Below are 12,818 nucleotides of genomic sequence, written 5' to 3'. Positions count from 1 at the left end.
TCCATTTAGATCTCTAAGGCTAAAAAGTAGTGTATAAAAAATCCATATTTTACATTACGCGGTGTCGTGTTGGTTAAGCCGTAAAACTTCGACAAGTCATAACTTCTTCGTTATAACTCGAATTTCGGCATTCTTTATATGAACGAAACCCTTGATACATATTATATAACTTGATTAAGGTTATTTACTCTATATAATCTTCTATCAAAAAGTAATTATTAATGCTTGTTGTCTCTAAATTTACTTATATCTCGAATTTGCGGGCATTACAATTATCTCCCCTAAGGGTGATTACGTCCTGGAATCGTCAACAAAATAGGGCTTGTATAATGACTCTGTACTTTATCTCTTCATCCTGGGTAATAACTGTAACTTCTATGTTCCTTCAAATGAGTATCTAACTCCTATACTTCTTGACTGTAGGCAGTGCTCGATCTAGCACCCGCTCTGTACCTAGTGTTGGACTTCCAATCGTGACCTTTTTAGTCATAGTCTCGATCCTTATTAGAGACTCCTTCTTATTTTTAACAAACTTAAGATAAGTTCTTTCCTTCGATTATCATAATAGACTGATGGGTAATGTTCTAATGATCTCTCATCGTATGATGCAATGCTTAAACTCAGGTCTCTCAGGGTCAAATTCTAGAATGAAATATACCTTCCTTCATGTTCTAATATTATATAATCACATTCCAGCATGCAAAACTTCAAGAAATCCATTAGCAAACTTGTTGACCTTGGAGAGTTCGGTTGGAACTATGTAAGTAACAAGCTTCATCATCTCCATAAAACTTACAACATACTCGGTGACACTCATTCTTCCCTTCTTCAGGTTCTGGAGGTCATTGTTGATCTCCAGAAGATTCTGCTCAGAGTAGTACTGCATTTTTAGTTGCACCAAAAAGTATTCCCAAGACATCTTGCTAGCTTCTCCCTTGGGCATAGTATTAGCTAGCAGCTTCCACCAGTTTAGTACCTCAGTCTTTAATAGTGTAACCGCGAGTGGGGTCTTGTGTTTGTTGTTGCAGTCGCAACTTTCAAACATCATCTCTATCTCGGAGAACCAATCCATAACTTCCACCGGTGTTGGGCTTCCAGAAATTTTCGGTGGCTTGGATGCCATGAAATCCTTGTACATGCATCCATGTCCGTCATTTCCTCCATCTTGGTTATTCCTTCTAACCATTGGCGGTTTAGCTTGACCAATGGTCCTAGTTTAGTCTCCTTCTTTAACTGACCGTCATTTAGTTCTGGTTGTTCAATAGGCATCGAAGGTTCATCACTATTATTCAGCAAAAGTTGCCACATTTCTTTCCTCTGTTCGGCCATCATAGCCCGAATCATGGCTTGTCCTCCAGCCATCATGACTGGCACCGGTGCAGCTTCTACTTGATCAATCCCTTGGGGATAAGGCTGCTGATTTTTATTCCCATTTGCGTTTTCTGAGTCCACATTGGGTTCCCATCAGGTTGATCTATACACCAAAGTAGGTGATTCTAGATCTTTTCTTAAGATAGACTTTTGAATCCTCCTTATTGTAACGACCCAATTTTCACGTCTAAAAATTTTGTTTTTAAAAAATCACTTTAGGAAACATTAGTAATTAAAACATTGTTCAGTTAAATCATTTCAAATTCACAAAGATAAATGGTCAACATATCAGAGTATCAATCCCAGGTAAAACACATAAACGCGGAAACAAGGGCGGGTGTGACATGCTGCTACCGCACCGGCTCCTTCCCCTTGGCTGAAGAGGTACCTGAAACAACAACTGAAAAACGTAAGCACAAAGCTTAGTGAGTTCCCCCACTGTACCACATACCACATAATCACATAACATACGTAAATTGTCAGGCATATCTGGGTGCCCGACCTGCCCCTTCGGTCCTCTCGACCGGATACTACCTAGCATATCTGGGTGCTGGCCTCCCCTTCGGTCCTCTCGACCGGATACTGCCTAGCATATCTTGGTGCTGGCCTCCCCTTCGGTCATCTCGACCGGATACTGAGGAATATTTCACCCCTACCACTACCACATAACACGTATCACATAATCTTTTTAACATGGTTGAGCTTGACTGCCCCTTCGGCCCTATCGACCGGTAACCTGGGGACTATCTCCCCTACTATCACTAGCAAATAACATCATATCATACAAACACATAAACATAACACAGGTAGTAGCAACCCTAGATGAATATCATAGAGACAATCATCTAATCATATACTCCCTACTAGTGGGCCGACATTGTGGCCTTAGACCCACTACTACTAGAAGGTAACTCACCTCAAAGTAGCTGCTGAACTGATCGGGAACTGACTGACTGCTGCTGCTGCTACTCCGGAAATCCTCCGACTGCAATTCCCACAACATACTCAATCAAACACTACTAACTGTCCTTTGGGTAAAATGACCATTTTACCCCTGGTCAAGCCCTAAGTCAAAGTCAGAGTCAACTTTCAGTTGACCCGACTCACCGAGTTGGCTCTCTAACTCGCCGAGTTCCTATCCAGACGATTGTCCTGAGTCCCTGTTTCTACTCGTCGAGTTAGGCTATGACTCGACGAGTTCTTCTTCTAAATTGACATTGAAATCCTTCATCCTAGTCGTCGAGTTGTATGAACAACTCGTCGAGTTCATCTTCATCCGATGAACACTCATGCTTAGACTCGCCGAGTTGTATGAACAACTCGCCGAGTTTGTTCTTGATCTATGAAGATTTCCTTGGACTCGCCGAGCCAGGCCATGACTCGCCGAGTCCTACCATGGGTGAGTTCAACTTCCAACTCACCGAGTCACACCCTGTGACTCACTGCTCAAACTTGATACAACAAAAAGGGGACAAATCGGAGACTCGCGAGCAGACTCGCAGAGTCATATAAACGACTCGCCGAGTCGTTGCCATGCACTTATAAAATACACAGATTTGCTCGATTCCAGTTCATGCCATTCACAGATCTAGACTCCTAGGACACCAATCACACGTAAAGTTTCCAACTTTACGTGTAGATACTTACCAATATGGTTTTTAAGGTTCCAAATGCACTCAAAATGGTAGATCTTGGGTAAACAAGCAACATGGGTCCATAAAGCTAACAGATCTAAGCTCCTGGAGCTCAATCTTGTCCAGATCTAGAGGCCAATCAACTTATTACGAACCCTCAAGCATACACAATCTAGGAAACGGCTCAAAAAGGACTTTAATGGAGCAATAAGGGACAATAAGCTTAAAAACAGAGGGGAAACGAGCTATATCTTAGGGGAAACGTTGGAATGACACAGAGATGCTTGGCCTCCTTCTCCTCTTCTTTATTCCCTCTTCTTTTCCCCCAAAAACTTCAAGAGCACCACAAAGACACCTCAAACTCACAAGGAAACACGGCTAGAGAAAGACACAGGGCTCTGAGAGTGAATGGGGATAGAGTTGGGGCAGATAAGTCAATCTTATTCGAGGACGAAGTCTAAAATAAATGGGGGAGATTGACATACCAGGAACCAGGTGCTACAAATCTCCCCCATTTATTTTAGACTTCGTCCTCGAAGTCTGCTGCTCGATCCTGAAACAGCTCGGGGTAATGCTCCATCATCTCGTCCACCGGCTCCCAAGTCCATTCCGAACCCCTGCGGTGCTGCCATTGCTCCTTTACTAGCTCCACCCTCTTGTTCCTCAAATCCTTCGACTTCCTGTCGAGGATTGCGAGTGGGCGCTCAACGTAATTCAGGTTGTCATCAACCTGAATATCCTCTAACGGCACTACCGCTGACTCGTCCACCAGGCACTTCCGCAGCTGAGAAACATGGAAAGTACTGTGAATCTGGCTGAGCTCGGCTGGTAGATCCAGCCTATACGCCACCTTACCCACCCGGGCTACAACCCTGAACGGTCCGATGAATCTTGTGTTGGGTTTTGAGCATTCTAACACTCCTAAGTGTACATGCAACCCTAAATACCTTGGATCTATGTTTTCTCTATTATACATGCAATAAGAATATCCAAGGTATTATCCTAATCTAGCATACAAAACAATGAGTGTAACAAGATAGAATACATACCTCTTTGATGTAGAAAGTCTTCATGAAGCTTGAGTGCCTAGCCCCAATAGTGTGGAAGCCTCAAATGGAATCACAATCATCAAAACACTTAGAATAACTTGAGAGAGTTCTACACTTCATGAAATCGGCTAGCCCTCTTCTATAATAATACTAGTGGCCGATTTTTGTCAAGAATAAGATCTTTATATAGTGTTACAATTAGGGTAAATCCTTAATTGTCATGGCTTTCCATTTCCTTGGATCCATGGGTTCAAATACACCATGGAGCATCCATGGACCATCCTATGGGTTTTAGCCCAACTTGATTATCCATGGAGCATTAGCCCACTATATAAGTATGGATGATTTACACAATCAACCCATATATTTAATTACTCTTCTTTTGATCACTTAATTAATCCTAGATTGAAACTAGATCAATACTAATTAAATAATCTTATTATTCTTATTATTAATATACTAGAACTTATAATATATTAATAACCATAAGTGTCTTATTTCTCTCATTATAGTTTATCCAAGTGCATGATGATATGCAACCCAAATGGACCATGCCGGGTCGGGTCAAGTCTTACCAATTATAGTTATGGACTTAGACATTAATCCAACAGTCTCCCACTTGGATAAGTCTAAAACTATTATTGCGTATGACTTCAGGAACCAATTGGCAATCGTAGCTCTCAAAAGCTTCTGTCGAACTCTGACCTTGTAGATGAACTCCGACCTTGTCAATGACTTGTACATTAGATAAGGGATCATATAATCCTCTGTTCTCATGATATCAGCCGGACAAATACATGGAACAACGTCGTACTTATTGTCCAGCAGTTTGTTTCCCGATTTTCAATTTGTTTGACAAAGAACTTAATCGAACACATCAATTCAGTTCTGACCGGCCGGTACATAGGTCACAACAAAAATCATCTAGGGGCCCAGATATCGCTTCTATTTCTAGAAGGAACAGATAAACTTCGACTCATATGCTTGTTCTACTACTTGTTGAATTGTACACAAAGGCACGTTTTATAACATCAAGTTACTGATGCGTTTACGTGCAATCAATGCACAACCAACTCATAGGTAACAACTCATATCTCTAGGTTTGAAGATTTATATATATTACCGTCTCACGATCACTCGAGATAAATTCCATGAAGTGATACAAGTGAGCGTGGGTTTATTCCAATACTCATAACTTATGAGCACTCATGAATGTTGTAGCAACCATTGCCATGACTAAACCCATTTAGCCATCTACAAACCCGATTCATGACAGTCTTGATTCATACCTACTTCCAACATATGAACGACTGTGGAGTGTTTAAATAACTCAGTCATTCGAAAGAATAACCTAGCTATTTTGGAAGTCAAAACATGCAAAGTGAAACACAATAATAATCGAATCTAATATTGTCTCAGAACCCTTTTGAATATAAATAAAACCACCTTTTATTTATCACCATATTGATTACACATTAGTCAATGTTTCAAATAATCAACTTAAGACTTGAATAAAAACAACAGTTGTCCCATGCTCCTAGCATGTACACTTTGTTTTCTAAACAATAGTTATGCCATACCCCAAGTATGCACACTATGTTTGTCTATGATCCTTACATTGTGATGTAGATCAATTGAACATGATTCCAATGATGCTCATTTCACAATCCCAAATCCTTATTGTAAAAGTAAGAATTTCTAATTTCTACAATTTACCAAAAATCTATTAGACTTTAAACTTATATGCATTGATCCTCTCATAATGATTATGTGCAAGGTGACCAAAACCTTGTCATCAGTCATTACAGAGGATTACAAAAGAGATCAACTCTATGGAAACGAAGTCTCATATTCAAAGTACATTGCCTTGAACATCCTTCTTGCATTAAGGTTTTCTAATCCTACATAGATTGAATAACTTCCACCTATGGAGACATATCCATAGTCCCATCGGACTATCACTTCCGAACAAGAGTTACTTCTTTTCAGAAAATGTTAATATGGTCCTGCTAAAATTAACACTATACTTCCAAATGTCCTTGAGAAACCAATCTTTGGCAAACCTCAGATTTTCCTCGACAATTGCTTAATCACTTTAGTCATATCCAGTTCTAGACTTTTCCCTTCTAAATGCCCTAAGCATTTGGAAAATTTAGAAATGATGAATATTATAGCACGTGAAATCGATCCTATATCCGAAGCATATGGGACACGATTCATGATGTCTCACATAAAGACATGATACTAGACCAGTCTTTTGCTACAATATTTTTTATTTGCCATGTTTTCAAAATTTAACTATGAAGAGGGATACCGTAATCATAATCGAATTTTGAAAATGCAATGTATATAGAATTTCTTCAAGTTGAACCATTCCAACACAAAATTCATATATATTCTTGACTAAAGATGATTAAAATCTCAATCTAAGCTTTAGAATTGAAATGAAGTATAATTTCCTCTCCCTTAATTATAGCAAAACAACTTTTCAATCCCTGCAACTTCACGGATTGAAACTTTGTTTTCTATAATTAACATTGCTAGCTTGCAATACTAATCATACTTATCATGCTCCCACTAACATGATGATTATTAGCATAACACTTATGCTCCCACTAGCTCTGACATATTTCCAGAAATCTGCTGGACTTCTGAAATTTAGATTCATACACCCTTTCTTAGATAGCTCACATGTGTGTCTAAACAATTTTCAGAACTATGAAAAGGGATGTCGTGATCATAGTCTCAATTGTTTAAGCATTTGCCATTTCTCACAAGTCCATGTTAGTGTGCCGGTTAACCACACACGCTCCACTAACGACTTTTGAAAATACAAATAACACAATTGATATCTACGTAAAATCTACTTAGTGAAAGCGTTTCCTCACCATCATTTTCATGAATCGGAGAGAAACCCTATGACACTTAGATTTTATAGTGTATGAGTTCATATCCATGTGAATTTGTTAGAACCATAATCACAAGATAAGGTTAGTGACAAATTCAGCCTTACATGGATTAAGCTTATTCAATCTTAGTATCTTGTCACCTTGTTAGCACAAGGCCCACCAATGCTTCCATGTTGAACTCTGATAACTCACATGCAAATTCAACTTATTTGAAGTAGGTACAGAAATAAGGATTATGTCAACACGATAGGTTGCAAACCTTAAGTCGTGTGCTAGTGATAAATTACAGGTTTCACTCTTGATTAAATCTTGAAACTCTTTCAGGATCTTTAAGGCTCCCACTGTCCCCTTGACATATAAGTTTTCCTAGTCAAGAACCATTCCTTGACAAAACAAATATTCAAGGGATATTGCGGATTCTTATCAAGACTAACACTTCACACAATTGGTCTTAGTTGGTCTTTGTCTCATCCAAGACATCACAACTTACCAATCTCAAATGTACTAGAGTAGAAACATTTTACACTACATTTGATAAGTGTTTTAAACCTTACTTTATGTCACTCAATGTTACAATCTTGGAGTATGACTCTAAGAATTGTTTTGGAACGAAGTATGACTCATCTCCTTAATCTTAACCAATCCAACAATTCATGACCTCTCTTCTTAGCCATAATAATGCACTAAGACGTCCTTAGAGTATGAATTTGTGATATGGTTTCTAAATCATTAAGATGATCATAAAACTGATACTAAAGTACTCTCCCATCTTTTCAGATTTAAGAAACTTTTATCCTTCTGCCTAATTTGATTCTTCTTATTCGCTCTGCCATACATTGGAACCTTTTCAATGTTACAGAATTATACTTAATCTTATAAGTATAATCATATTTACTAATCTTTTAATAAATCATGACAAATCAATCTTTGTGGTGGACCTTAACCAGTGCACACCCAGTGTACCTAATTCCTTAGTCCTTCAAATGACTCACATATACATGTGATCAAAGAATTAGTCTTAATTTTTCAAAGATGAAAATTCTCATTCATCATACAATACAACTTGTATGATTCCAAGTTTCTGTCCAATTGAAACTTGGGTGATGAAAAACTTTCTTCATTTGGTAAATTCAGACACTACCACAAATGAAAGAATCAAATCCACTTTCCAATATTGCTATTACTGGAAACATATAAGCAACAATTTTCCACAGATGCCATTGTAAGGATATTTTTTTAAATAAATAAAATTAAAACCCTTTCTTTCTTTTATTTTAAAACTTTGCGGAAAAACTTATCCTTACAATCCACATGAAAACCTTGTTGTTATCTATTCCTAAGTAATATATTATAACTCATAAGCAACAGCTCAAAATTCTGATCACCGAACCATGTGATTGAAACCCATCTTCGCAATCAGAACAGCATATACTTCTTTAAGCTTCCTGTCTTTTCTTTTGATTCTTAAAAACATCAACATGTGACCCATTCACATTATGTAATAAGAATCTCCAAATAGGAACTTAATAGAGTTAGTCAGTGGACTTTAACTGAAGTAGAGTCAAACTTATCGACTTTAACATCCTTAGGTAAATTATGGCAGCTTTGCAGCCAATGCCCCTTTCTTTGGCAATATAAACATATGGAGCCTTTGATAATGGTACACGGGACTATCACAGACTTAGTTTTTCTCTTTACCATTTGGTCAACCGAGTTGACTATGGCCGGTCCCTTTCCATTGGGAAGAGAATGCTTTTCTGGATTTCCTGTGTCACTATTGTCAATGTCCATCAAGTTTTGAGGAAGTTGATCTTAACAAATAGATAAAATTATTAAGGGTCTTGTCATAGTCTTTTTCATAGGTGTTCCAAAAGAACTCACTATGTGACTTAGAAAGTGATTGAACCACCAACTTTCTCAAGACTTTGACACCCAACTCTCCCGGCTTGTCAATATGTGACTACATCTCCAAGATGTGACCACACCAATACCTTTACTTGCCAATAGGGCTCGAGTGACCTTAAACTTTTCAACAACTTGTAGGTGAGGGAGAATAATTGGAGAAGATAGAGGAAGTGAAGCATGACGTTGAGGAACATCATCTTCAAGAGATTTGGGAAGATCATAAATGTCTAAACTAGACATGTTTTGGGAGATATTCAAGATAGTTGATTTAAAGTCCTTAATATGACACCCAATATGAAATATTAAGGCTAGGACCCAACACAATATTTTATAATTTGGAAGAGGGATGCCGTAATCCAAGCTATAAAATATTTGAAGGTAGGCGAATGACGATTCACGAATTTCCACCATGAAAACCGAAATAATTTATTAGGTTTTAATTGGATTTGAAATTCCTAGATCTTTTGAGATTCATTGAAATTTTCAATGGCATGTTTCAATCTCGAGTGTGCCCTCTCAAATTTTGTGACTGGGATGCTGAGGATCACAAAACAAGGTGTGAATAACCATACCAATTCACTTGGTACCCTTAATATTATCACCTAATCAATGTGCTGGTTAACCACACACGCTCCATTGATCTATGACAAACAGTAAGTCACCCTTCGTGGTCCTTACTAGTCCAAGTTAGTGTGTCGGTTAACCACACACGCTCCACCAACGACTTGGTAAGGTACAAAGTGTGAATTCCATGGGCTAGCACCAAATTCACATTTTTTCTAAAGTAACTAAGATTGGGAATTATTAAGATTTTAGTTACTTAGTATTTATCATTAATACTTTTAATGAAGGGAGAATTTAAAGTCATTGTCCTACCCGTTCGGCTAACGACCCTCCACCAGTCAAGCGAGCGGTGGGTGAGAGTATACACCCATTAAGTCGCCATTTTATAGGCAACAACCTTATACCCACCTTATAGACCGGCTTCGTGAATGAGGCCTACTAACGGTAAAACGACTTGTTCTTATACATATATATAATAATTAACCATTAATGTTATAAATAGTATAAGTGTTGAATTTTAACTCTTTTAAAATTCTAAGGGCTAATTTGGAATTAAAGTATTCATAAGAGAAAACTTTTCAAATTCCAAAACTTGAGGGCAATTTGGAATTAAAGTATTCATAAGAGAAAACTTTTCTTTATTTGTATAACTTATGGAATTAATTAAGGTTACACTTTATTTATTTATTTATTTATTAATGAAGTGACTCTTGAACTTCCATAACTTGAGGACAAGTTATGGAGTCATAAAAAAAAATTCAATGACACAAGACTCTTCATTTTGTAACCATTACCAACTTTTATGAGTTTTATGAGTCTTTAATGTAACTCTTCATGTAACTTGAGGACAAGTTACACAAACACATTTTATACTCAACTCTTAGATTGAAATGTATTGAAAACAACTTTTTCAATTAACTTTTCTATTAATCTAAGCAACTCATAAGAACAAGATAATTCAAATCAAACTTTCTCATGTAATTAGTCTAAACCTTAAACTAATACAAAACATGAATCTATTGACAATTATCTTTGAAAATGGATTAGCATGAACATTACCACATTAAAAAACAAGTTTATAAGTTCAAAAACAACTTAGGGTAATGTTCCTAGTCCATTTCTAGCCAAAAACCTCGAAAATATGCTGTCTGGGGGTCCAACTCGTCGAGTGCATGAACCGACTCGGCGAGTTGGATCGTTTTGATCAATTTTTAGGCATGGACTCGCCGAGTCCCTTGATGGACTCGCTGAGTCTGATGATCAAACAGCAACACTTTCGATTTTTTAAGCATCTATTGCAGGTATAACAAGAAAACAAGCCTAGGCTCTGATACCACTGTTGGGTTTTGAGCATTCTAACACTCCTAAGTGTACATGCAACCCTAAATACCTTGGATCTATGTTTTCTCTATTATACATGCAATAAGAATATCCAAGGTATTATCCTAATCTAGCATACAAAACAATGAGTGTAACAAGATAGAATACATACCTCTTTGATGTAGAAAGTCTTCATGAAGCTTGAGTGCCTAGCCCCAATAGTGTGGAAGCCTCAAATGGAATCACAATCATCAAAACACTTAGAATAACTTGAGAGAGTTCTACACTTCATAAAATCGGCTAGCCCTCTTCTATAATAATACTAGTAGCCGATTTTTGTCAAGAATAAGATCTTTATATAGTGTTACAATTAGGGTAAATCCTTAATTTTCATGGCTTTCCATTTCCTTGGATCCATGGGTTCAAATACACCATGGAGCATCCATGGACCATCCTATGGGTTTTAGCCCAACTTGATTATCCATGGAGCATTAGCCCACTATATAAGTATGGATGATTTACACAATCAACCTATATATTTAATTACTCTTCTTTTGATCACTTAATTAATCCTAGATTAAAACTTGATCAATACTAATTAAATAATCTTATTATTCTTATTATTAATATACTAGAACTTATAATATATTAATAACCATAAGTGTCTTATTTCTCTCATTATAGTCTATCCAAGTGCATGATGGTATGCAACCCAAATGGACCATGCCGGGTCGAGTCAAGTCTTACTAATTATAGTTATGGACTTAGACATTAATCCAACATCTCGGGCCCAACTTGCCCCGCTTCCTGAATCGAATGATGCCTGTCCAAGGCGACACCTTCAGGAGAACCATATCCCCGACTTGGAACTCTAGGTCGGATCGACGCTTGTTGGCGTAGCTTTTCTGCCGGCTCTGAACAGTCTGAAGCCTGCTCTGTACCTGCTGGATCCTCTCGGTCGTCTTGAGCACCACTTCGGTGCTCCCCATGACTCTCTGGCCAACTTCACCCCAGCATATCGGGGTCCTGCACCTTCGTCCGTACAACAACTCAAAAGGAGGACGGTCAATACTCGCGTGATAGCTGTTGTTGTATGAGAACTCGACCAGGGGAAGATAGGTATCCCAGCTACCACCGAAGTGTAGCACGCATGCCCGCAACATATCCTCCAAAGTTTGGATGGTCTACTCACTCTGGCCATCCGTCTGCGGGTGAAAAGCGGTACTAAAATGCAAACGAGTGCCCAACTCGTTATGGAATCTCTTCCAAAACCTGGAAGTAAAATGCAGATCCCTGTCCGAGATCACCGATACCGGCACCCCGTGCCGCGCCACGATCTCCCTGATATATAGATGTCAGCCAATTTCTCGGCCGATATGCTCTCCTGAATCGGAATAAAGTGAGCTCTTGGTCAGTCGATCCACGATGACCCAAATCGAATCCACTCCATGCGCTGTCCTGGGAAGCTTCGTAATAAGTTCCATTGTGATATATTCCCATTTCCATAGTGGAATGTCCAACGGCTGCATCTTACCATGCGGTCTCTGATGTTCGGCCTTGACCTTCCTGCAGGTCAAGCACCGCTCAACGTACCATGCCACATCCCGCTTCATGTAGGGCCACCAATAATCCAGACGAAGATCCCTATACATCTTCGTTGCCCCGGGATGAATGGAGAATCGGGACTTGTGCGCCTCCTCCATCAAAATTTGGCGCACGCCTCCGTGATATGGCACCCACACCCTACGGTGTAGTATCAATAGTCCTCGGCTATCATAATCAAAGGAGGACACCTGACCCACCATGCACTCGCTCTTCCGATGCTCCTCCTTGATAGCCTCCTGTTGAGCCTCCCGAATTCGCTCCAATAGGGGAGTCACTACGGTCATCCTCATGCATATGTCACTGATTGGTGCTGCCTTGCGGCTAAGCGCATCGGCCACTACGTTGGCCTTCCCCGGGTGGTAAAGGATCTCGTAATCATAATCCTTCACCACATCCAACCACCGACGCTGCCTCATGTTCAGATTTGGCTGATCCATGAGATACCTCAGACTCTTGTGGTC

At 38.9% G+C, this 12,818-nt stretch overlaps 1 protein-coding gene across 1 annotated transcript; it reads right to left on the bottom strand.

The window, feature by feature from the left end:
• Nucleotides 1–685: 685 nt before the first annotated feature.
• On the bottom strand, nt 686–1,186 carry LOC145016903 (uncharacterized). The gene has a single exon (XM_078975065.1). The coding sequence runs from the start codon at nt 1,184–1,186 to the stop codon at nt 686–688; it is 501 nt and encodes a 166-aa protein (XP_078831191.1).
• Between the last annotated feature and the right edge of the window lie 11,632 nt (nt 1,187–12,818).

The sequence above is a fragment of the Lactuca saligna genome, chromosome 9 (assembly GCF_052625555.1).
Source record: "Lactuca saligna cultivar CGN05327 chromosome 9, ASM5262555v1, whole genome shotgun sequence".
Classification (NCBI taxonomy): Eukaryota; Viridiplantae; Streptophyta; class Magnoliopsida; order Asterales; family Asteraceae; genus Lactuca; species Lactuca saligna.
This window is presented reverse-complemented; position numbering and strand designations above follow the sequence as displayed.

Coding starts and splice junctions, on each gene's coding strand:
- LOC145016903 (XM_078975065.1), bottom strand. CDS start 1,186: ATGGTTAGAAGGAATAACCAAGATGGAGGAAATGACGGACATGGATGC.